General features: G+C 43.0%; 1 protein-coding gene across 5 annotated transcripts in view; it reads left to right on the top strand.

The window, feature by feature from the left end:
* The window catches only part of LOC106568109 (roundabout homolog 2), a 243,519-nt gene extending 225,153 nt beyond the window's left edge, over nt 1–18,366 (top strand). For 3 of the 5 annotated variants that reach the window (XM_045692355.1, XM_045692354.1, XM_045692358.1), the window contains 11 exons: nt 509–685; nt 1,547–1,573; nt 1,763–1,802; nt 5,111–5,238; nt 9,702–9,974; nt 11,630–11,786; nt 12,657–12,914; nt 14,030–14,226; nt 15,487–15,651; nt 16,382–16,642; nt 16,771–18,366. In XM_045692355.1, the coding sequence (XP_045548311.1) occupies nt 509–685; nt 1,547–1,573; nt 1,763–1,802; nt 5,111–5,238; nt 9,702–9,974; nt 11,630–11,786; nt 12,657–12,914; nt 14,030–14,226; nt 15,487–15,651; nt 16,382–16,642; nt 16,771–16,772 (1,685 nt within the window). In that variant the 3' untranslated portion in view covers nt 16,773–18,366. The remainder of the gene's footprint in view (nt 1–508; nt 686–1,546; nt 1,574–1,762; nt 1,803–5,110; nt 5,239–9,701; nt 9,975–11,629; nt 11,787–12,656; nt 12,915–14,029; nt 14,227–15,486; nt 15,652–16,381; nt 16,643–16,770) is intronic. The other 2 variants (XM_045692357.1, XM_045692356.1) reach the window with 1 other exon arrangement.
* Nucleotides 18,367–27,483: the final 9,117 nt, after the last annotated feature.

Genomic DNA, 27,483 nt, shown 5'->3' with positions numbered 1-27,483 from the left:
AACAGAGGCCTGTGGACTAAGGCTTAATGACTGGGGCTGGGGCTCCTGCTCACACTGGAGACTGTGAATCTAATTTCACAGCACAGTAGCTGCAGCAGAAAATCAAACTCTGTCTGAGCTGCTCTGTCAATCTCCCGTCTCGGAGTTCAAATTGATGAGAGCACTGCTGAATTGATGAACACTCTGCCTACATATTGCAGTTTTTTTATGGTTTCGATGGTGTGTTTTTTATTTGATATTCTTTATCTATAGTGTTTCATGGTGTTGTATTGTTTTCAACCTAGAAAATAACTGTAACGTGATTGTACCTTTCGTACAGAGTTTATTGTTTTTAAATCATATAGTAGATTTTGATATTACCTATTGATAAACATTGATTTTAATCAATTTTGAAAGATGCTAGCTGTTGACTGGTTTAGGTCTACTGGACCACAGAGCACTACCCATCCACCAGATGCCATGCTGTCAATCCGATGGGTGTCCCCTGTCCCCTCCTGTCTGTCCCCAGGTGCAGAGCTGCGTGATGTAATGACGGGGGCGGAGGGCAACAACAGCATCTCAGACGTGGTGAAGCAGCCAGCCTTCATCGCTGGGCTGGGAGGGGCCTGCTGGATCGTCCTCATGGGCTTCAGCGCCTGGCTGTACTGTAGGAGGAAGAAGAGGAAGGGCCTCAGCAACTATGCAGGTCAGAACCACTATATACTGTTACAGACACAGGCCTGAGTAATATCAACAGAGATCAGACACACTATGCAGACACATTACAGTGTAGACTAGCTTTCCCAACTGCCTTTAGAGGATGTGTCTAGCGTGAGTAAGTGGAATCCCAGAGGTGAGAGAGAGGTGTTTTGGCTCGATGGTATATCATTTAATGCAGAACAAAGGTCGAGATGTTCAGCTCTGACGGAAATAAGTCCTATTTGCTTTAATCCACTGTGCACCTATATGCATCGGCTATAAACACAATCCCATCAAAACTGCACCTTAAAACTCAAATACACTAATTTCAAATAGGTAATTCACATTCCCTTTCATTATGGAACCGTAACCCATGTTCACACATTAGCCGTAAATGCATTTTCCAGATTTAGGTATGCTATTTTTTCGATTGGCCTTTTGGGGGAGGGGTGGGTAGCATGTAGCTGTGGACTATTCTCATTATAATATGTATTGCTATCACCATGCTTCAGTGGCTGGTGTGGAAACCATGTTGATTACCTAATTCAATAGTGATTTACTTTATTCACCATCGCTGCTCCTCTGATCCCACCTCTTCTCAGAGCAAATGTATCTTCAATATCCAGTTAAATGTTTCTGTCTCCTTTTTCCTGCCTGCTATTTCTCATCCAGCAACCTCCATACTCTAGTTATTCTTTGTCACATTTTTCCTGATCAAAATGTGACTACCATCGTCAAAAGGATGGTGTTTGCATATTTTTTATGTCTGTGGTTGTGTTCATGTTTGTTTATGCTGATGTTACATCGACTGTGTCGAGTGTCGACAGGCTTTTAACACACACACACTCTCTGTCTTTTTGTTTTACAGTTCAGTCCTTCACCTTTACCCGTGCAGGTATTGACCATTTGTCCTGTCTTGTCACCTAACTGTGGATATTGGGCTAGAATATATTTTGAGAATATATATGGAGAAAAATATATAACAGCTTGAAACACATTCAATCTTAACACAGAACTCTTCTGATAAAAATTCTTCTCTCTCTCTCTCTCTACTCCCTGCCCTCTCTCTCTGGTTGGACCACAGTGACATTCCAACGAGACAGAGGCCTGATTGGAAATGGAAGGTGAGGACCACACCTCTAAAACCTTTCCATAATACAATCAACATCCTTATTAAGTCACTCAACCCTCCCATGGTACATCCCTTGTGGAACAACATAGATGTTGGTGTGATGATGGAACTTGATCAACCTTCATGGAGGGCACAAAGTCATTGGAATATGAATTAACTTCTTATATGTTCCAACACTCCTCCACTTATTCATCCTGGTGCAACACGTGCGTTGATGTATCGATTGTGTGCGTCATCAATCACTCCCGTGAAATGATCAGAAACGATTAATGCATGCAGAGCAGTTTTTTTATTGGCTCGTTCATCCTGTGCGGAGGTGCCGGTGGCGGCGTTTCCAGGGGGTGATGAATTTGCCTGTCGACAGACCGCGAGGCTCACGGCACGCCTCCAGAATGCAAGCATATGTAACGATGTACAGTGATAATGACCCAGGAGAGAGGGGACGGAGAGGAGACTCCCAAGTCCCACTGAACCCCAGGCAGGCTTGCAGGCAGACAGATCAAATCAAAGTTTATTGGTCGCATCCACAGTTTGTCAGATGTTATCGCAGGTGCAGTGAAATTAATATTAATGCTTACAGACACTGGCAGTATAAGAATGTAGATCACCCCTGTCTTCTACAGCTAGGCTAGTGTGGTCTGTCTTACAGAGCAGAGAGATACCTAGCTCTGAATATCATTGGCTGAATATCATTGGGCACTGATTCAGTGAGAATATGAAGAGACCTCCCCCAGCAGCTAGGGATCAGGTTTGTCCTCTCCCTCTCTGCTGTCTTGTGTTTCCTCTCTATTTCTCTACTTTGTCACAGCTGAGCAGGCAGATCCAGTCCTGAGCTGAAACAAATATAGCAAAAACAAAACACAAAAAATAAACTGTGTGTGTGTTTGCGAGAGTAATCATACCCCTTGACTTTTTCTAAATTTTGTTAGGTTACATACAGACTTATTTTAAAATGTATAAACAAATATGTTCCTCATCAATCTACACACAATACCCCATAATGACAAAGAAAAAAACAGATACATTTAAAAAGATATAATTTATGAAAATAAAAAAATGAAATATCACATTTACATTAGTATTCAGACCCTTTACTTGGTTGAAGCACCTTTGGTAGTGATTACAGCCTTGAGTCTTCTTGGGTATGACGCTACAAGCTTAGCACACCTGTATTTGGGGAGTTTCTCCCATTCTTCTCTACAGATCCTTTCAAGCTCTGTCAGGTTGAATGGGGAGCGTTGCTGCACAGATATTTTCAGGTCTCTCTAGAGATGTTCGATCGGGTTCAAGTCCGAGCTCTGGCTGGGCCACTGAAGGACATTCAGAGACTTGTCCCGATCGATCTGGTGAAGGGTACCAAAACATTTCTGTAGCATTGAAGCTCCCCAAAAACACAGTGGCCTCCATAAATCTTAAATGGAAGAAGTTTGGAACCACCGAGACTCTTCCTAGAGCTGGCAGCCCGGAAAAACTGAGCAATCGGCCAAGACCACGCAGGAGTGGCTTTGGGACAAGTCTCTGCATTCAGAGACTTGTCCCGAAGCCACTCCTGCGTTGTCTTGGCTGTGTGCTTAGGGTTGTTGTCCTGTTGGAAGGTGAACCTTCGCCCCAGTCGGAGGTCTTGAGCACTCTGGAGCAGGCTTTCATCAAGGATCTCTCTGGTGTGTACCTTTCCAAATCATGTCCAATCAATTGAATTTACCACAGGTGGACTCCAATAAAGTTGTAGCAACATCTCAAGGATGATCAATGGAAACAGGTTGCACCTGAGCTCAATTTCGAGTCTCATAGCAAAGGGTCTGAATACTTATGTAAATAAGGTATTTCTGTTTAAAAAGAAATTATAAATGTGCAAAAAATTCTAAAAACCTGTTTTCAGTTTGTCATTATGGGGTATTGTGTTTAGATTGCTGAGGATTTTTATTTAGTTAAACAATTTTAGAAAAAGGCTGTAACGTAACAAAATATGGAAAAAGTCAAGGGGTCAGAATACTTTCCGAATTCACTGTATTTATCTATGTGTGTGTGTGTGTGTGTGTGTGTGTGTGTGTGTGTGTGTGTGTGTGTGTGTGTGTGTGTGTGTGTGTGTGTGTGCACGCATGCATGTGTGTGTGTATTATTCAATGTGCGTGTCTGTGTAAATTTGTGTGAACACGCCTGTGTGATGTTTATGGAAATTATTCCCATACTTGTTTAAACACCTTTAAAGCCATCACAAGTCAGATGTGTACAATTCCCTGAGCGCTTGGCAGGCTTGGCTCACAGGGAAATGCATTTGTGGACTACTGCATTAATTAACCAAATGCAAACAAAGGCATGTGAGGCATGTGACTGAAGCCTCTTTTTAAACCAACAGCTAGATAAGGTAATAGGGTAAAAGCACGGATATAAAATTGTGAAAAATACAGATACAGTATATGATCTTAATTTGATCACTCTGTTGTTGCTGAGAATTTTCTTGAGCTGCAGGAAATGCAGATGAGCTTTGTGAGTTACATAAATTCACTGAAAACCCACACAAACACATTATATCAACAGTATTCCACTTTTCATGTAGCCTCATTTTGACCAGCTAACCACCAACCATGGCATCCTAACCACTGATCAAGCGACACTAAAGGTTCAAATCCTGTTGCTGCAGGATTATTTTGCTGTGACAATACAGGTCAAATTAAGATCCTATATCTGTTCCTTATTCAACTCTTAGTAATAAAATACAAATATTTCTGTATTTATTTCAGACAATGGAGTGAAATTGCCAATTTCCTGTGCAATATGGGAGGGGTGGTTTCACCAAACCATCCTATGAGTGTTGCCGTGTGTGTTGCTATGGAGACACTACCCAACTTCCCTGGGCTGGCAGACTAACTGCCAGAAGGCCCTCCATGATTCTACATTTAAAATGGAAATTTCTGTAGTGCTGGGCTCTAAAACTGATTTAATGTCTGTGCATTTAGTCCTGGTCCGTTTCTCCAGGGGGTGTTAGGGGCGCTAAAGCCCAGCACTGATTTGTGGACTTGTCAGTTTTTTATGTCTCTCTGTTTGCTTGTTTATTGTTGCCTCTGCTTCAGGCTGCTCCAGAAGAGCAGATATGCTGAATGAGGTTTCACAGCAATTTGTTGTTGAAGCAGTCGGTATAACAACATGTGAGAAAATGAATAATATTGCTGGGATTCAGACAGCACCAGAGGTTTGTCTAATAACAATCTCACATTCCCTCCCTTCTTTCCCATTCTCTCTATGTATCCCTTCTTTCTCCCTCCCTCCCTCCCTCTCCTCTCTATATCTTTCTAAAAACAGTCATCCTGGTCTGCTGAAAGCCGGTGACCCAGGATTCCCCTGGTTGGCTGACTCCTGGCCCTCCACCAGCCTGCCAGCAAATGGGGGCTTGGGAGGTACCAAGGAACGAGGAAACTTTGGCAGAGGAGGTAAGAACACAGAGGTATCACCCCTGGTCAAACAGAACCAAACCCAGGGAACTAGAGAGTTGAGAGAGGGCTGACCCAGACCCTCCCAGCTGACCACGGTGTCACTCTATGCCACGGCCACACCATGGCTCCACAGTGAGGTCAGAGGTCATGTGCCCAGAGTGAGAGGATGTTAATACATGTATGAGCTGCATGTATTATTCAATGTGGAGGGTATACTTCAGCAGGCACACTGACAGGCTGTCACACACACTTTGGACATTCAGTCTCTCTGGATCACGTTAACTATTTCATCACTATTGGCTTAAAAAAAAACTGACAAGAGCTTAGATGAGAGTGTGCATGTGTTTCTTTTGTCTATCCATGATTGGTTCAATACACTTTCATACTAGCTGTAGTAATAATAATAATAATAGTATTAATTAAACCTGCAAGCATCATTGCCAGGGTTCAAGCTAGGTCAATCAATCAAATGTATTTATAAAGCCCTTTTTACATCAGCAGATGTCACAAAGTGCTTAAACAGAAACCCAGGTTAAAACCAAAAGAGCAAGCAATGCAGATCTAGAAGCAAGGTGGCTAGGTAAAACTCCCTAGAAAAGCAGGAACCTAGAAATAAACCTAGAGAGGAGCCAGGCTCTGAGGGGTGGCCAGTCCTCTTCTGGCTGTGACCGGTGGAGATTATAAGAGTACATTTCCATTAAGGCCATATCGTTCTTCAAGTTGTTCAAATGTTCATAGATGACCAACAGGGTCAAATAATAACCACAGTGGTTATAGAGGGTGCAACAGGTCAGCACCTCAGGAGTAAATGTCAGTTGGCTTTTCATAGTGGCGAATTCAGAGGTCAAAACAGCAGGTGCAGTAGAGCGAGAGACAGAGAGCGAGAGGGATTGTTGATAAATGTTGAAGTGAGTTGAGAAGTTGTTATAAGAGGGCAAAAGTGTTAGTAGTACCTGAAGAGGTGCATCGGGAGTATTGATAGTGTTTCACAATGAAACGTTTCACACACATACATAAATCCACAGTCAAACACACACACACACGCACACACTCACACACTGGCCCCATAGCGCCACCATAGTGGCAAATTGGACACATCACCCTAGGATGATGAGCTACTTATGAACTCCTTACCACGCTTGCCAAATATCAGAACTCAAAATCAAACTGTTCATGCAGTATGCTTCGATATACAGTGCCTTCAGAAAGTATTCATACCCCCTGACTTATTCCACATTTTGTTGTGTTACAGCCTGAACTCAAAATGGCTTAAATAGGTTTTTTTCTCACCCATCTACACACAAACCCCATAATGACAAAGAGAAAACATGTTTTTAAATTGTTTAGCAAATTTCTTGAAAATGAAATATTGAATTTACATAAGTATTCACACCCCTTTGCTATGACACTCCAAATTTAGTTCAGGTGCATCCAATTCCTTTGATCATTCTTGAGATGTCACTACAACTTGATTGGAGTCCACCAGTGGCCAATTCAATTGTTTGGTCATGATTTAGAAAGAAACAGACCTGTCTACAGTATATAAGTTCCCACAGTTTACAGTGCATGTCAGAGCAGAAACTATACCATGAAGTCTTAGGAAATGTCCGTAGACCTATAGAATTGTGATGAGGCATATATCTGGGGAAGGGTATAAAACAATTTCTAGAGCTTAAGGCTAGGCGGGACGAATTCGTCCCACCTACGTAACAGCCACTTGAAGCCTGTGGCGCGATTTTCAAAACCTTAAAAATCCTATTACTTCAATTTCTCAAACATATGACTATTTTACAGCTATTTAAAGACAAGACTCTCGTTAATCTAACCACACTGTCCGATTTCAAAAAGGCTTTACAACGAAAGCAAAACATTAGATTATGTCAGCAGAGTACCGAGCCAGAAATAATCAGACACCCATTTTTCAAGCTAGCATATAATGTCACAAAAACCCAGAAGACAGCTAAATGCAACACTAACCTTTGATGATCTTCATCAGATGACAACCCTAGGACATTATGTTATACAATACATGCATGTTTTGTTCAATCAAGTTCATATTTATATCAAAAACCAGCTTTTTACATTCGCATGTGACGTTCAGAACTAGCATACCCCCGCAAACTTCCGGGGAATTCGCTAACATTTTACTAAATTACTCACGATAAACGTTCACAAAAAGCATAACAATTATTTTAAGAATTATAGATACAGACCTCCTCTATGCACTCGATATGTCCGATTTTAAAATAGCTTTTTGGTGAAAGCACATTTTGCAATATTCTAAGTACATAGCCCAGGCATCACGGGCTAGCTATTTAGACACCCGGCAAGTTTAGCACTCACCATAATCATATTTACTATTATAAAAGTTTGATTACCTTTTGTTGTCTTCGTCAGAATGCACTCCCAGGACTGCTACTTCAATAACAAATGTTGGTTTGGTCCAAAATAATCCATCGTTATATCTGAATAGCGGCGTTTTGTTCGTGCGTTCCAGACACTATCCGAAATGGTAAAGAAGGGTCGTGCGCATGGCGCAATTCGTGACAAAAAAATTTGAAATATTCCATTACCGTACTTCGAAGGATGTCAACCGCTGTTTAAAATCAATTTTTATGCCATTTTTCTCGTAGAAAAGCGATAATATTCCGACCGGGAATCTCCTTTTCGGCAAACAGAGGAAAAAATCACAAATACGGGGGCGGTCGGGTCACGCGCCTAAGCCCAGAGTCCCTTGATCGGCCACTTGAGAAAGGCGATAATGTGTTTCAGCCTGGGGCTGGGATGACGACATTCAGGTTTTTCCCGGGCTCTGAGCGCCTATGGACGACGTAGGAAGTGTCACGTTAGAGCAGAGATCCTTAGTAAACGATAGAGATGGCAAAGAAGTTCCAGAAATGGTCAGACAGGCCACTTCCTGTAAAGGAATCTCTCAGGTTTTGACCTGCCATTTGAGTTCTGTTATACTCACAGACACCATTCAAACAGTTTTAGAAACTTTAGGGTGTTTTCTATCCATATGTAATAAGTATATGCATATTCTAGTTACTGGGTAGGAGTGGTAACCAGATTAAATCGGGTATGTTTTTTATCCAGCCGTGTCAATACTGCCCCCTAGCCCTAACAGGTTAATTTCGAGTCTCATAGCATATGGTGTGAATACTTATGTAAATAAGGTACCTCTTTTTTTTATTTTTATAAATTTACAAAAATGTTTAAAAACCTTTTTTCACCTTGTCATTATGGGGTATTGTGTGTAGATTGATGAGGGAAATGTTTTATGTAATCCACTTTAGAATAAGGCTGTAACGTAACAAAATGTGGAAAAAGTCAAGGGGTCTAAATACTTTCCAAATTCACTGTATGTCAAGGGGTATGAATACTTTCTGAAGGCACTGTATTTTGGACTATTTTTAAGGATGTTGACTACTTTAAAGTAGTTTGGTATATAGCATCTATGGATGCATATCTTCAAACGCAATATTTTCCAGGACTCGAGATGAAACAATATGGCCGCTATGAGCCGATGAGCTTGCCCGAGTGTTTTTTCCTATCCAACAGCATCACCATGCGAACAAACTGAACCATACTTTACATGTTAGCTATGTGCATATCCCTGAGCATGTGTGCCAAATTTCATCACTCTGAGTTAAACAGATTAAGAGATATAAACATGTTCCTGGCAGTTAACCCACTGTTCCTAGGCCGTCATTGTAAATAAGAATTTGTTCTTAACTGACTTTCCTAGTTAAATAAAAATGCTCCACTGTGTCGTGCTGACACATGTTAAGTCTTCAGAGTGTTTGGAACATGTGTACCAAGTTTTATTACAATAGGAATATCTGTGACGGATTTATATGCATTTATGTGCCAGACCACGCACAATTAAATGCTTATTGGTCAGTAACGGCCATGTTGTTTTAATTGCTTGTCTGGAAAATATTGCGTTGTTTAACTTTATCGATAAGCAGAATAATAATAACCAACGGCAGCAAATTCAATAGGTTTTCACCAGCTTCGTTAGCTTGAACTCCTAATAATAGATGTGGGCTTGTGGCGGTGAGTGTTTATGTCTGTGTACTTGTGTGTGTGGCTGTTTGAGAAGGAAAGATGCTATGTGTGTATTGGTGCCATTTTCCTGTAGCTCATTTAACTCCCACCAGGCTGATGAGAGGCCTGGGGCTCCTGTGGGTAAAGCTGAAGGTCAGCCTTGTGTGACAGGCCCTTTCCCTGTGTCACAGCGTAGGGTCCCTACAAGGCATTGCATGACAACATGATAATTATTCTGCTAGCTAATCACTTTGATTCATCTCAGTTCATTTGATATCAGTTTAACTAATCCAGGGAGCCTAACACTGGAGCAGCAGGGAGTGATAATGTGTTACACACTGACCTTAAAGATTGGTAACTTTATCTCTCCATGAATCTCTGTCTGTTCCCTGCTGTCTCGCTCATCTCAGACGTGCTGCCCTCTGGAGCGGGTGAAAAGACAGGTACCATGCTGTCTGATGGTGCCATATACAGCAGTATAGACTTCACAGGCAAGGCGGGCTACAGCAGCCCAGCACGGGGCAGCCAGGCCATCCCCTATGCCACCACTCAGATCCTGCATTCCAACAGCTTCCATGAGCTGGCTGTGGACAGACCAGACCCTCGCTGGAAGGCTTCCCTTCGAGCCCAGCAGGAAATGGCCAGCCTGGGCTACTCAATGACCGACGGACGCCCCTGCAACGGTTCGCCACAGCAACACTGGGGAAACACAGGGAGGGGATGGGCAGGGTAGGGCTGTGTGGTTTTGAATGTGTGCATGCATGTGTGCCCCGAAGGAGAGTGATCTAAAGCATAGCATCAGATCTCCCTAGATTGTAGCATTGGCTGGATGGTCAGTCACAGAGTGAAGCTTAGCATTCATTCGATGGTCAGTCACAGAGTGAAGCTTAGCCTTCATTAGATGGTCAGTCACAGAGTGAAGCTTAGCATTCATTAGATGGTCAATCACAGAGTGAAGCTTAGCATTCATTAGATTGTCAGTCACAGAGTGAAGCTTAGCATTCATTAGATTGTCAATCACAGAGTGAAGCTTAGCATTCATTAGATGGTCAGTCACAGAGTGAAGCTTAGCATTCATTAGATGGTCAGTCACAGAGTGAAGCTTAGCATTCATTAGATTGTCAGTCACAGAGTGAAGCTTAGCATTCATTAGATGGTCAGTCACAGAGTGAAGCTTAGCATTCATTAGATGGTCAATTACAGAGTGAAGTTTGGCATTCATTAGATTGTCAGTCACAGAGTGAAGCTTAGCATTCATTAGATGGTCAGTCACAGAGTGAAGCTTAGCATTCATTAGATTGTTAGTCACAGAGTGAAGCTTAGCATTCAACAATAGAAGAAGAGATTATTTTCAGTAGATTGATTGGAAAAGAGCAGAATGTTTAGTTGACATTTTAGCAGACGGACTTATCCAGAGCGACTTACAGTACAGTAGCAATTAGGGTTAAGTGCCTTGCTCAAGGGCACATTGACAGATTTTAGCCACTAGGCTACCTGCCACCTTGGAGAGAGAGAGAGAGAGAGAGACACTGCATAAAAACAAATTAAAGAGAGCGAGAGAAAGAGGGAGCGAGAGGGGGGCAGCAGAGAGAGGGGAATGTTATATTTACATTTTCATTGAAAATGGACCCTGAGGATATTGTTGTTAATCGCTCCTCTCTCCTCATGTCGATTTTTACTCCTCAGCCTCAGGAGTTTTTCTACCCTAGAAATGTCAGAGAATTAAGGCACATTTCTTTGGATTAATTTGATTAGCAGAGGCAGGGATTCCTTTGTGTTTTGACCCGTGGATATACAATTAGCTTGGCTGTGCGGAGCGGAGGCGTATTGTTGAGAGGGTCTCAGGTTGTCTGTCTGTTGGTCGGACGTCCATTCTCTTATGTGCTCTGAGCTGTATGCTCAGCTGAATGCTGGTTACCTGAGAGAGATAAGGAACATAGAGGAAGAGGGAGAACAGACGGAGGGAGGAAGCCAGCCTGCAGCCCCGGGCCCCAGGTCTCTACGCCTCTTTAAGAAATGTCAACATAGAGGAAAAGTCTTAGTGCTCCGTCAGCACACTGAGAGGAGAGAAATAATGAGAGCCAGGTGGGGGAGAAAGAGAGGGAGAAAGCCCAGGTGATGATAAAATAGCTTTCCAAGCAGCAGTGTGTGTGTATGTGTGTGTGTTTGAACCCAATGGGGAATAGTATCAGCTCATTAAAACCCACAGCTTGAGGGCTATAGGGATATCTCCGTATTGTGAGGCAGAGTCCAGGCTGATAAGAAACTATCAATCTCTGACTTCCCTTCCCTTCCCTCTCTCTATCTATCTTTTTCTCTCTCTCTCTTTCCTCCTCAGGTGGAAAGGGCGGCAAGAAAAAGAAGTCAAAGGGTGGGACAAAGACCTCCAAATCCAATGGGTCCTGTTGGGTCAACATGCCCCTGCCTCCCCCACCCATGCACCCTCTGCCAGGCACCGAGGTGGACCACTACCCCCCAGAGAACCATGGAGCAGGGTAAGATAATATTCTCTCTGTCTGGACACACGTCTATACATACACCTATACACATCATATCATGATGCTACACAGGAAGTGAAATAATGACAAGGAACACATGCAGCCTCTCTTGTCTATAAGGGATCTGAGGTATGTCTGTGAACCACTGAGAGGAAAGCAAACCCTCTCCTAATTGGCTGTAACCAGCGTGGCTCTCTCTCTCCTTGAACTCTCCTATATCTCAAGGTGTGTGTGTGTGTGTGTGTGTGTGTGTGTGTGTGTGTGTGTGTGTGTGTGTGTGTGTGTGTGTGCTCAAGGAGAGCGCTAAGCACAGATGAGCAGGAGGTTGCTACATGGAGTAGTAAGCTCCCTCTGCCGGTGCCTATACTAGTCAAACTGAGGAAACCTTCATTACTCTGCTTGGTATTGCATGAAAAATACATTGTTTTTGTCACAGGCATTTTTTGGGAGGATGGCAATGGGAAAACCTTGGGGTGTGCACACATATCTTGCAGCTCGTTTCAGGCAGCTTTGGCTGGTTCACCACCACTTATGACAAAACAGCATGTGGTTAGATCTTGTAATTTGATCTCACCATCCCATCCCAGCCAGTGGATTTGTAATTGCAAACAGCAGCAAATGTGTAATTCCCTCTCTCCCTCTGCGAGATAGAACATCAGATAACAATGTTTTTAATGGTCTGGCAAAATACAAACCAGTAGAAAAACAATTGTATTTGTCTGTGAGCTAAGCGTACAACACTGAGAGCAGGTCACTGTGCACTAGCAGTAACACTTAGGATTCTAAACACCTTAAACACACACATCTACAGAGAAGTGCAGGATATGGTTTTAGTTCAAATTACTCACATCGTAGTTCATGTTGCAGGTATGACAGAGACAGCTGGGCCCCGCCCCTTCCTGTTCAGACGTACCTCCACCAGGGATTGGACGACGATCTGGAGGAGGAGCGAGTGCCCACCCCGCCCCTCAGGGGAGTGGCTTCCTCCCCGGCAGCAGCTCCCTACAGCCAACCGTCATCCTCCTCCCTTAGCTCCACCCACCACGAGGAGATGCAGTCCATGCTGCAAGCCCACCTGGATGAGCTGACCAGAGCCTACCAGTACCAAGTGGCCAAACAGACGTGGTGAGCAGGAAAGAATTTACTGTGGATCTGTCAATGTCTTTATTTGATTTTTTTATTTTACCTCTTTACTTTCTACGTAGTCTATTCTCAAGTCTGAGTCTGGTGAGAGAGACTACTTTCTTTCTAGTCTCTTCTCAAGTCTGAGTCTGGCGAGAGAGACTACTTTCTATGTAGTCTCTTCTCAAGTCTGAGTCTGGCGAGAGAGACTGCTTTCCATATAGTCTCTTCTCAAGTCTGAGTCTGGCGAGAGAGACTACTTTCTATGTATCCGTAGATCATGATATGATACAACAATTGTGCTTGCTACATGTTTTCAGTGTATTATGTATCCACTTTCCACTATGAAATGAAACTAAGTACTGTACTTTGTGTTCTTTTGAATTGCCACAGGTATTTGTTAGACTAAATTGCCTATGATATTTCAATCATGAGACATTTACCCTGCAATTTCTGCTTTGTGCTGTGGATGAATGAGGTGTCATTCTCTCCAATTGATCTGGATGCTTTTGTATATCAATAGCCAGTTTTTTTTTGTGTTTCATATCAGTGGTATTTAGGTATGTCATCCTATCCTCTGGTTTCATGTTTCCTCCAAAATATAAAAACAGCCCTTCATTGATTACACCTCATTGGGAAACTTGTCATGTCAGTAGGAAAATGCGTTGAGGTGGTAATGATGGGGTTTGGCCTAGCGCGCTGCTCTGACAACAGGAACAAGAGCTGCTAATTACATGGGTGGCTCATCCATAGTGGGGCTAGGCGTGGGGCGAGGCGTGGGGCGAGGCTTCAGAGGGGACAGCTGTGGGGGAGATAACAGACATGTTACTGACAGCCCTGCCTAGCCTGCCATTCTTCTCCCTTCACCCAGACAATTACCAGTTCATTGTGTTAGTGCGAGCACGAGCGCCGCAGAATTGGAACATGGAAAATAATTAATTAAATCTCCCACACAGGCACTCACTCACACATGCTGAACGGGGCTCTAGTACTGCACTCTGGCATTTGGTTGTTCGTGGATTTGTGTTTTGGCCTTTACTTCCTGTCTGTTAGTGTCTTTCTCTACCACTCTGTGTCCAGCCTCAGCGCCATAACATGTTCCCTCATGTTCTATACAGGCATATGAAGGGCAGCCAACACCCGCCTATGGCCCCTGTCCCTCCGATGGGGTACGTGTCTAGCACGCTTGGGTCTGACCTGGGAAACAACATCCCGTGTGAGGAAGAGGAGGAGCATGAAGCCTACGGAGTCTCACATCAGCTCTGTGGCTTTGACTACACGGCCAGATGCAGCATGGACAACCATGAGGGCTCAGGTGAGACACACACACCACACACACACTCACACACACACACACACACAAATACATACACTCAGATCATGCCCCTCATCTCTTCACAGTGCAGACAGCTGTACACGTCTTTACATCGAGCAGGATGACAAAGATTTGGGAGCAGTGAGAAATTGGCAATAGCAATATGGTTTTATTCAGTCACCACTTACAGAGACTAAATGCCTTGCTCATTATGCAGTTTTTTTATTTCCAATTTTCTCAACCGTATCGTGTCATACTCAGAACCATTTGATTGTTTCATATTGTGATATTCAGACTCATTAATTTGAACAAGGAATTGAATGAAAGGGAAAGATTTATTGTAATCTGGTGTGGACACATGAGTGAAATCCATCTCCATTAAATAAAGAAACGTCAAACTGGCTACTTATTTGATTTCAGATGGAAGCAATCATTTCTCCACAATATCTAATTTAGGTTTTTTTGTTCAATCACTCGATGCCATTTCAAGTTTATGACCATATTGTCTAAACACTTAGTATTTTAGCCTCTCTAATGTTCTGAATGAAAGCTAATGACTCGGAGGAGTGTCTAACGTCAAAAGCTATGAGGAGAGTGAGAGCACAAGGTGTGGGGACTTCAGATCCAGAGGTCAAAAGTGTGATGTGTTTTTGTAGACCACTAGTCTGAGTTGTGGGGGAGAGTGAGACCATGGTTCAGTCCTAGTCAGGGAGATCATGGAACGTATGGCATGCTGCCTGAGACACGGGAAACTGTGCTAATATACTGTGGTGTGTCTGTGATAAAGTAGGTTATGTGCAGTAATCTGCTGTGTTGCCTCTATGGGGAGAAGGCTACGCTAGATCAGCTTATCTCTACAATGGTCTCTCCGTTGTCTCCTCTCCCGCAAAGACCAGGCCAACACACACACAAAGTCCAATGCACTTAAGCTGGGAGCCAGGAATTATAACCACATTGTATCCTTTACCTTGAATTGTCAAGATGTGAATGTTGATGTGAATACTACCCACACAAACAGTCTTACCTAGGAAGGTTTCTTGCACTGATTTGTACCCCCTCTCGCTTCCTCTCCTCAGTCAATTTGATTTACAACATTTATTTTTTCATAGTTGAGTTCATTTTAGTACTACACTGAATCTTTTCTAACATAGCAGTGCAAAAGCTATGATAATATTGCTAATCTAAACTGATTAACTATGTTGTGCGTCTCCCTAATTCTCTGTCCCTGTGTCCCTGTCCTTTCTCCATCGCCCCCTTTAGGTAAAGGTTACTCCCAGCGGGGTCGACCAGTCAGCTCAGGCTCCACAGAGAGCAGTGCTCTGGGTACACAGAGCCTGGGTCACCAGAGGGCCACACACACTGGACGCAAACCCCAGGAAGAAACTGTTGGGACACTGCCCCGCCGGAGAGACTCCCCCACAGAAGGTAAGACATGGGGTGAGGGGGCAGAGAGGACAGACAGAGAGAGAGATGGGGAAGGTGGATGGAATCTCTTTGTTGAAAGTGGTTCATAACAAACTACATTTAATGTACAAAACACTAAGAAAACCTTCCTAATATTGAGTTGCACAACCTCATTTTGCTTTCAGAACAGACTCAATTTGTCAGGGCATGGACTCTACAAGGTGTCGAAAGCGTTCAACAGGGATGCTGGCCCATGTTGACTCCAATGCTTCCCACAGTTGTGTCAAGTTGACTGGATGTCCTTTGGGTGCTGGAACATTCTTGATACACACGGGAAACTGTTGAGCATGAAAAACCCAGCAGCGTAGCAGTTCTTGACACACTCAAACCGGTGCACCTGGCACCTACTACCATATCCCGTTCAAAGGCACTTCAATCTTTTGCCTTGACCATTCACCCTCTAAATGGCACACACAGAATACATGTCTCAATTGTCTCAAGGCTTAAAACTCCTTCTTTAACCGGTCTCCTCCCCTTCATCTACACTGATTGAAGTGGATTTAATAAGTGACATCAATAAGGGTTCATAGATTTCACCTGGTCAGTCTATGTTATAGAATGTTTTGTCCACTCAGTGTATATAGCCATGCTGATCCCTGTGACATGTTCAACCAATTACAAAGGCCGCTGTGTATAACCCATCTTGGGAGCAGTATTAACCAGTGCCTTATGTCCTCCACTCCCTCCTCAGTGGCCTCTCCTACCCCTGTGCCTGTCCACAGTGTGGGGGCAAGGCTGCACGGGTCATGGGCGTCTGGGGGCTCAGACCCCCCAGAGGAGTGTATGGTCTCAACGCTGGAGCGGCAGCATATGGCCTCCTGGAGCGGCAGATCCTCCAACATGGCCACTCTGGGCAGGACACGCCACAGAGCTGCGGCTGGGGCTGGCACAGACCACCCACACAACATCCACCCGCCTCCCAACAGCACCGAGCACAGCTATGGAGAACGATGTACGTATTCAGGCTCTCCGTAGTCACACAATGGTATTGTTTCTGGTTGGTGTAAAGCAATTTACTGTTGGTTATATGTGATATACTGTATTCACACTTTTGTCTGTCTGTGTGTGTTCATCTCTCAGAGTCTTTGTGATGAGTCGGACCCTCCAGTGCTGCCTGTCCCAGGACACCTTGTCTATAAGTGCAATGAGATTTCCCCTCTGCGAATGCTACAGGATGGAATATAAGGAGAAGGCTGGAAGATGAAAGAGGGAGCGAGAGAGAAACGCAGAGCTGTAAATGTGATGTACAGACACACAGACACACGTCTCAGTGTTCTTTTTACAGTGTTACTTTCATCCCTCCTCCCAAAAGAATATACTGTATATCACATGCCCCTCCTATTTCATGTCACATGATGTACAGTAACTCACTCTACATTCATGAAAAATAAAAATCCCTACAGTTAAGCTATTGACTTATGAAAGTGAAAGGACTTGCATTTCCTGTAAATAGGTTTTGTATTTTCAGTTTTACATTTTTTTTCTTTGCTATGCAAGCCAAATTCTGACATTGAAGTTGTCTCGTTTACTTGTCATTTTACATTGTGAGTTGGACTGTGGTGCCACATTTGTTTTTCATAAATGCTAGAAATATTGCTTAATTTTGATGAAACTACTGTATTGTTGTTTACTTTGCACAGAGCGTTTTGTGATGATAAGCACAAAGTCATCAGCTGAGGCTCAGAGAAGAATGATGAAGAGGAGTGTCTATAATATACCTTACATTTAAGAAATATAATATATGACACAGTAAATGCTTTTCAGAGACAGATGTATTGAGAGATATAAGAACCACAAAGAAATTCAGAAATTAAAAAGACGCCCACATAGAAAATGTTATGATGTTTTGTTTTTCAATCTGCAGTGGTCCGTGGGGATGATGCGGCAGATGTGCAATGTTGCCCATACACTATATGCCCATTACAGTGAGACAGCAGTACTTGGAACCCTCCAAATAATGACAGTTCAGAATAATCAATAAAGTTAAACCATCTATGTGTAACATTTCAAAAGGAGCTGTTAATGCAGAGGCAGAGGACAATAGCTAGTTGTTGATAGGGAGGTGTTGGGCACATAGAGCACCACTCAGGTGTGGTCAGGTGTGGACAGCTGTGTGCACAGATGGACTCTGTCAGTGTTACCCATGGGGACAGAGTGATAACACAGTGAGACAGGTCTTAAGATGAAGAGATGTTGGCCTTTAGAAATCTAGCTAATCCAGGACTGGGTTTCCAGAGCTCTGAGTGACTAGCAAGCATGATTAACAACAATATGCAATTAGATTATAATAATAGACCCATCATAGATGCGATGGCCGTCTGTTTTAATCCTACTGGTGCAGTATAATGTGGTCCCTTTATCACCCTGGTAACAGACTGGTAACAGATGAATGCTCATCAGGACACGTATGGTTACCTAGGCATAGTGAGCCCCTTGCCAAGTGAGGATATCCTTAACACTGTAACCAGTCACGGAGCAGCTGGTTGCTAGTTTTTGCCTACGAGATTCATAATGCCGTGTTTTGATTCCCTTCTTTGTATGGTTCTTTTCCGGTTGTTCTTTGTATTGGTTCCACCTGTAAAAACTCTGTACTTGCCAGAGTCCGGTCTGCCCTCAGGAATACACGGACAGTGTGGCCAATCCTACGATACAAATAAAACGTGGATGTGGAATCAACCATGAGTCTCTGTGCTATGCATGTGAGTTGATGGTCCAAGATGTTCTCCTCATATGATAAATGTTCATGCAGATTTTCTTAATACTGATTTTCCCATTAGGACATTATGTGCATACACTTATAAGCTCCACATTAGCATAATGCACACACTTTTAACAGGATCAGAGATTAGTTACATATGAATAAGAACAATACTCGGTCTCCCTCTCTCAAGCGTCTCCGTGTTAAATCGGTCTTAGTCAGAGCTAATGGGAAAATAAAATAATTATTACTCCATTTTTTTACTCCGTTTTTATGCATCCATCCCTTCACTCTCTTTTTTCCTACACCAGAACACATTTACTCACTGGAGGAAAAGAAAATATTGAACAGAACTCTAACATCTGCGATTTGGGGATTTCATGATACAACGAAAGATGACGATGATGATTCTCTCCTTTATTCCAGTTATTTTCCATCATCTTTATGGGATTTTGAAGATGCATGTGAATTCAGTGGTGATTACATTTCAGACACGTTTGTCGTTAGCAGTCTACATACTGTAGCTTATTTACTGCATTTAAGAAATGCAATTGCATTGATTTATAGAGTTATGGTGGCTTTTCCTGGGGCATCCATGCCTTTCAACTCCATTTGTCATATCACGTACTGTACACTCTACACCTAATGAATCACAACTGCTACATGAGATCACATTACTACTACAACTATCCAAATCACTGTTGCATACTGCATTGGCTCCAGCCTCTGTCACATACGGTACATCTCTCATCTCTCTGGGCTAAGCCTGGCTGTTCTTACTGGCCAAACACAGAGGAACAGGACACAACATAAAGACAGAAATGGAAGCTGTAACGTATTCTACCCCGCATCCTTTCCATTACATTTCTGTAATATTACCCTTCTTTACACCCATTGCAATAACGATTAACCTTGTCAGCTTAGTCATCCATCATGTGTAACACCTTTCCTCTATTCAGTGTTGCCATTCCGTGTGTGGACAAAACCTTTGAAATGGTTCTGTAGAGCTGTGGCCTCGGAGCTAGAACAGCTCATCTATGAGTCATGAAATTTGGCTACCGTAATTTCCGGACTATTAAGCGCACCAGAATATAAGCCGCACCCACTGAATTTTTTTTTTTTTTTACATAAATAAGCCGCACATGTCTATAAGCCGCAGGTGCCTACCGGTACATTGAAACAAATTAACTTTACACAGGCTTTAACGAAACACGGCTTGTGTTACAGTGTAGGTTCCGTCCCTCTCCTAACAAACTAGCCATTTCACATCGGTTACACTTGTAACAAAAATAAATAGGCTTTAACGAAACACGGCTTGTAACAAAAATAAATAGGCTTCAACCCTTTCACGCGTGAGATCCAAATATCTCTAACGGTCGCCTCAGCGTGAGTTTTTTTATGCATCTGATGTTCGAACGTTCTCTCCATTCCAGGATGTGATTGTTACATAAACAACAACACTGAATGGCTCAGAGTGGGAGTGAGAGGTTACCGTGATTGACTGCCTGCACGGGCCATTTGTATCAATAAATCACTATCAGAAAATGGTTTGTGTGGTATTATTGATATATTTAGTATTTTATTCACGTTTTTCAATTACTCGTGATAAATCGTGATTTTTGCATAAATTGTAATGGGCGCATAGTATGTGTGTAAAATAATGTTTTGAAGGTTGTACTGATTATGATGAGCTAAGCTAATTCCAGCTATGTGTATGTTTGTTGACATACAATGCATTCTGGGTTTCACGTAATCATCCGTTTGACCAAAGATGTTATAACAAAATGAGGTGAGTAAGAGTTCACTCATTTTTTGAGGACTTCTGCAAATGAATGGTGGGATGTGAACGACAGTAGATGACACACCCCTTCAACATGCATACTGTAAACAGACCAAACTCATCTTGTCTTCTCTTATTATCTTCGGTTTCTGTGAGGAAAAAATGCATGGCTGCGCGCTGAAACTAATCGACTGATTACTTTCAATTTCTAGAAAATGTTGTACCTAATTATTTAGATCAATGGTGAGCTCACTCGTGATGTGATTAATTATACATAGTAATTGCTATTAGCTAATTCATGGTATAGTTTACGTCAGCCGAGAGTTAGAAAATATGACTGCTTGTGTTGGGTCAATCTTTCCTCAGTTAGCTCTAGGACAAATGTAGCCTACATTTTTCCGGTTAGGATGATTGTGTTATGCTATAGATACTTCTGTGAATATCTGAACATTGCATCCAAAAATAAACTGCTCACATTCTGGACATAACTTTGTAAGGACTGTGTGTAAATAGTTTCTGAAAAAAGTGTGGCCAGCTCAAATGCTGATTGTTGCGTCATTCGAAACTGGCCGTTCTAAATTTGTGTTCTAATCACACTGGGTGTGATGTACGCTTCAGGGACCACTGTAGAACGATCACACCCCGTGTGATGGTATGTGTGAAAGGGTTTACGAAACACGGCTTGTAACAAAAATTTAAAATTAGCAGTAAGCTTTAGTTGTCTTTTTGCACTGAGTCAATTCCTCACGCTGCTGTTTCCAACGTCTTATCATCGACTCATTAAGACCAAGCTCCCGTGCAGCAGCTCTATTTCCTTTTCCAACAGCCAGATCAATCGCCTTCAACTTGAAAGCTGCATCATATGCATTTCTTCGTGTCTTTGCCATGATGAGGGTGACAAAATGACTACCGTTATCAGAATGATGGGAAGTTTGAGAGCGCTCGATTGAATCTAAACAGTAAACGTAAAAGTTGTTTGACCTTAACCCGTTCGGCAATTTCATTGGTCTAATGAAAGCTTCATGCCGGCAAAAAACTGAGCACGTCACAGAATGCGTTTTAAAAAAAATAATAAAAATTGAAAGTGGGAAAAATCCATATATTAGCCGTGTCATTGTTTAAGCCGCGGGGTTCAAAGCGTGGGAAAAAAGTTGCGGCTTATAGTCCGGAATTTACGGTAATTGCAAAGTTTGAACAGTATGCTTGTGTGATGTGATTACATGGGCCACAGGACAGCAGACGACGGAGGGAAGGAGAGGATGGAGGTCCCAGTCTAGAGCACTTTTCCCCCAGGTGGAGGGGGTGGAGGCCCCAGTCTATGGCACCATTACCCCAGGTGGAGGCCCCAGTCTGCAGTACCATTACACCCAGGTGGAGAGGGTGGAGGCCCCAGTCTGCAGTACCATTACCCCCAGGTGGAGGGGGTGGAGGCCCCAGTCTGCAGTACCATTACCCCCAGGTGGAGGGGGTGGAGGACCTAGTATGCAGTACCATTACACCCAGGTGGAGAGGGTGGAGGCCCCAGTCTGCAGTACCATTACCCCTAGGTGGAGGGGGTGGAGGCCCCAGTCTATAGCACCATTACCCCAGGTGGAGGGGGTGGAGGCCCCAGTCTGCAGTACCAGAACCCCCAGGTGGAGGGGTGGAGGCCCCAGTCTGCAGAACCATTACCTCCAGGTGGAGGGGTTGGAGTCCCCAGTCTGCAGCACCATTACCCCAGGTGGGCCCTAGTCTCGCATTGCCATACCTCTAAAATCACATTGTTGTCAAGCTATCATTTTGTGTTGCAAAAATGTTTTGAATGGTCTACTGGCTCCCAGTGGCCAGATTTTGATTAGATGTTACATTTCAAGCAGTGGAGGCTCCTCAGAGGAGGAAGCGGAGAACCATCGTCCTCAGTAAATGTAATTTAAAAAAATACTGAAACATAAAAAAATGTTTCTTTCTTTCGGTTGAGTGATGTAGAAAGAAGTCGCACGAGATCTCCTCCGACAACTTTTTGTAAATAATCCTACATTTTGCCTTGAGCAAACCAGTCACACGCTCTGGATAATCGACAGAAAAAAATTCACACTCCGCCAAATCAACTTCAGCTAAAATGGCTACCATCCCACCTTCATTGAAGTCTTCAATAGTCACCCCGGGCGATACGGCTAACTCGATAAGGATTCATGTCTAGTTCAACAACAAGTCAGGATGGTATTTTGGGGCTTTCAGTCAGACTGGTGACATTACTTTTCTAACTGTGGAATTTAAGGTAACAATTTCCATTCTATGGTCTCAGTACTATAGCTGAAATAAACTATCAACGTTTGTGCCTCTGAGCAGACAGTTTGTTCTTCTCACGGTGTAAGTTCAGTTTGTGGTTTCTGATTCACAATGCTAGTTCCTCATAGTCCAATTTGCGCAACAGGTTTATTTGGATGTTCTGGAAGTTTGGGTAGAACCTGCCAAGTGTCAAAGAAAACACCTTCTGATCAAGAAGCACACTTACTATATGGTTGATCAAATACTTTGGTATTGTTCTGGGCTGATTACCTTGAAGACGTATAACAATTCTTTCCAAAGGCCCTGTACGTATCAGTGACTTTGAAACAGAAGTAGTTGTAACAGTGATCTTAAATCAAATGAAAATAAGGTTTTAATATCTGACTATCGTCATACATTATGCAACAAATTTGCACTGATAAAGCCCATTTTATGTGGCACATACACAAAGTTTATCAGTTATCAGTTAAAAACAAACTACGTATAAATTATTTAGGCTACGATAGTCACTATGATCAACTGAAAATATTATTAATTGTAGTCTACAGGAGCCTGCAGGACTTGTGAAACACTGTTTATGGCCTATATGATAAGTCAATGAACAGTGCAATAATTAATACTGGGATAATAAACAAAGAAACAATCAAACAAAAGTTCACCTGTAGCTGCATGGCCTATTGCATTGACGAAGGTTTGCTGTAGATTAGCTATGTTGTTCAAAACGTAGAGCACTTACTTTAAGTATGCGGTGATCACTTTCATTGTTGTCACTTAAAGTCGATGATGCACCAAAAAACAGTGCTTGTAGTGGTTGAATTCCTTTATCTGGTGGCTGGTCACCTGTCGCTGGGGCTGGGACCCTGAATAGGCCAGCCAGGTCACATGATACAAGTTAGTATTCGAAGTCCCTTCATGTCTAAGGACGTCAGGAGAGGATGGGAAAACCAGCCGCTAGGGGCAACATTGAGTGATGTTACCTTCAAATAGGTTTCGAATAAGCATCTGATTCCAAAGGTTGCAATTTCGAATCAAGCAATAGAAAGTGTTTTTGATATTTTTGTTTTAAGCCTATCCTTAACCTTGACCCTTACCTTAACCATTCAGAGTTCATGCCTAAACTTAACCTTAAACACTTTGAAATTTGACGTTTGGAACAACTTTGAAATTTGACGTTTGAGAAGCACGGATGAATGTCTAATTCTGACGTGAGACTGTGAGCGCTGGTAGCAGCAGGCCTCCTCTCACCGGACTCTGTGCTTTCCTGAACATAAACTATTTTGGTACTTCTGGGGGTCGAGACAGCCACGGCAAATCTTTTCGTTCTAACTCTTGCTCTTTCCCCCAAACAGACGATTCTTTCCACGTCATTGGTACTTCTTTTATATTTGAGTAGAAGATTGCGACAGGAGCCACATACTGCTTTTAAAAACCCATCACTCAGCGTGACAGGTCCCGTTATCTCTTCTAAAGCCATCGTGTAGTCCGGTCGCAATAAAAAACGATTTACCTTGCAAAAGGTTATGATTGTTCCTGTTATAGTCGTACGGTTCACCACAAACACGGCATACATCAATATATTTTGATGGGGTTTTAATCTGCGATTTCTCAGCCATCCTCATGCTCTGATGCACCTACGACACTAATCTAGTGAGCACCTCTGCCCAAACAAGGCATTTGATTGGTTTGACGTGTTGCAAGGCGTCACTGATTTACATAGATTTTTTAGCTGATTTTGTGCCATGGACTTCACCAGGCTTGCCTGGTTCTGAACGAGGCTATGTAGACCCTAACCCCAGATGGAGGGGTAGGTAAAGACTGGGGGTCCTCTGATCTTCAGCTCCCTCAGTGGCCAGTTTGTCTCTGTCTCCCACTGTCATTATTAATCTCTCCCCCTGGAGTGGGCACTTCCATGCTGGCTCTGTGAGGACCATCATGACCTTTTCTATGTCTCTTGGACACAGGCCGTTTCACTCAATATGAAATATAGGCAATATATTAACATGAAGTCAGTGTTGTGTGAAACAAAGACTATTACCTGTGCATTGTCACCATGCTTGAATTCATTGTGTACCATTATGCAACACAAATGAAAACGCCATAACACAGTATGTTGTAGTTTAAATACTTTCGTATAAAATGATTTATGTGACAGGATTTCTGTATGTCGGATACATACTGTAGATGTGTGCTCTGATCAAGTGCTGTTGGCCTACTGGGGTGACAGCCTTCAATTTCACTCTTTCAGCCTCACTGGTATTCTCCAGCATTTTAAAAGCCTTGGTTCTTATTAAGGACAGCCCTTTGTGAACAGAGGGAGGCAAGAGTGCAATGAAAACATTCTGAAATTTGAAATGAAAACGAGGAAACATACACGCACAACACATACAATACACATGCAGGTAGCCTAGTGGTTAGAGGGGCGGCAGGTAGCTTAGTGGTTAGAGCGTTGGGCTCTAACCATTGAATCCCCGAGCTGACAAGGTAAAAATCGTTTTGCCCCTGAACAAGGCAGTTAATCCACTAGGCCTAGGCCGTCATTGTAAATAATAATTTGTTCTTAACTGACTTGCCTAGTTAAATAAAGTTCAAATGTAAAACAAACACACACACGCACGCACGCACGCACGCACGCACGCACACACACACACACACACACACACACACACACACACACACACACACACACACACACACACACACACACACACACACACACACACACACACACACACACACACACACACACCTGTAGTATCTAAGAAACCATTTTGAATAGACATAAGGCAGTTGTCCAAGACAAAGGCCTTCTTTGCCACTGGATTTCAGAGTACCCAATAGCCTGTTATCTCTAAATGAAAGAATAACATTGAGAAAATTCAGATTTATGCTTCTATGTCTTTCAAAATAATAGATTTGGCATTTTAGCTCATGAATTAACTAATTTCCTAGCCATTTCACGTACTGTAGAGTCAACTGTCACTACTCCAGCTGCCTGTCTGACTTCTGCTAAAGTTTAGTTTTGGTAAATAACACACCAGATGGCCTAGTTACCTGATTTTATTTCAAAGCAGCTGCTATGTCTCTCTTTTAATAAAATTAAAAGTAACATGGAGACCACCATTAATCACTTATGAGCCCAAGGATAAACAGGCTGAGATAAATAAATCCGCACACATGCACGCATACACACACTCACACGTGCACAGTTGGCTGGTGAGGGGAGGACGGATCACAAAAATGGCTGGAATGGAGTGAAATCAAATGCATGCATGTGTTTGATTCCATAACTCCGTTCCAGCCATAACTGAGTTCATCCTCCCCAATTAAGGTGCCACACACACATACATGCATGCAAGCACACACACCACCACGCAGACACACAAACACATGCTCAGACACACACATGCATGGTGCACACAGAAATGCATGGTGCACACACACACACACACACACACACACACACACACACACACACACACACACACACACACACACACATCAAAAACACACATCAAAAACACATTGCTTCTAAAACATGGTTTTGGCACCAGCGCTTTAGGACAGTGTATGTCTCTAACCATATGACCTGCTCCTAGGGCATTGTGAAGGTCAAATATGAGGTGTGATTCCCTGGGGCAGCATGGGCTATATGTGGATTTACATTGACACTGCTTTCAATGTGGGACTGGTGGGTGATACAATGATATGTCAATGTCCTCATAGATTTGTCTGCCTACCTGTCTGCATCTCTGTCTGTCTGCCTGTCTGTCATAATGGCAGAGCTTGTAGAGTCATGTGCATTTAGATTTGTTAAATAGACTGCATAATGCTTGTATACCATGATGGATTGCATTTGGTTCATTGTCCTGGAGCACATGCATAAGGTTTACATTTGCATAGAATCTATGAACAACAACAACAAACAGCACGCAGAAATAGCATTATAATTGGATGGTAACATTTCTGGGAATGCTGACGTGCTCATTTCATGATATTTTTGTAGATTTAAATAACAGGGAGAAGAAATGACTGTCCCCCACTCCTCTCCTATTCCTAAATGGTGAAATTAAGGTACAGCGGACTGTGAGTGGCTCCACACCACTGGCACCATTACTGGTAATAATTTAAACAGTAAGCGACAACTCAAGGGTTCTCTCCAGCTTGGTATTCGGAGGATTGTCACAAACCACTCCTGGAGTGACTCGTTCCACTGAAGCAGGAAATTAACACAAGCAGAGTAGACACAGGCATGAAGAGAGTAGGGGTGAGACAGAGAGAGAGAGAGGCAGACGGACAGACAGACCGACAGACAGAGAGCGTGGGCTACACTTATCTACAGGAACGTCAAAACTAAATGGAAGGATATGGAACAAAGAGTCATGAATATACCAATGTATTATATTGCTATTGACAGGATAGATAATTTTTCATTGTATCAACTGATTTGGGAAGTGAATGGCTGTGTGTGAATGATCAAACAGAATATACACTACATGAACAAAAGTGGGCACCAGCTTGTCGAACATCTCATTCGAAAATCATGGGCATTAATAAGGAGTTGGTCGCCCTTTGCTGCTATAACAGCCTCCACTCTTCTGGCTTTCAACTAGATGTTGGAACATTGCTGCGGGGATTTGCTTCCATTCAGCCACAAGAGCATTAGTGAGGTCGGGCACTGATGTTGGGCGATTAGGCCTGGCTCGCGGTCAGCGTTCCAATTCATCCCAAAGGTGTTTTATGGGGTTGAGGTCAGGGCTCTGTGCAAGCCAGTCAAGTTCTTCTTCACCGGTCTCGACAAACTATTTTTGTATGGACTTCACTTTATGCGTATAGGCATTGTCATGCTGAAACAGGAAAGGGCCTTGCCCAAACTGTTGCCACAAAGTTGGAAGCACAGAATCATCTCTAGAATGTCATTGTGTGCTGTAGCGTTAATATTCCCTTTCACTGGAACTAAGGGGCCTAGCCCGAACAATGAAAAACGACCATTACTTCACCAAACTTTACAGTTGGCACTATGCAATGGAGCAGGTAGCGTTCTCCTCAA

Source organism: Salmo salar, chromosome ssa13 (genome assembly GCF_905237065.1).
Source record: "Salmo salar chromosome ssa13, Ssal_v3.1, whole genome shotgun sequence".
Lineage (NCBI taxonomy): Eukaryota > Metazoa > Chordata > Actinopteri > Salmoniformes > Salmonidae > Salmo > Salmo salar.
Note: the sequence above shows the minus strand (reverse complement) of the source record. Positions and strands in the feature narration are given on the sequence as shown.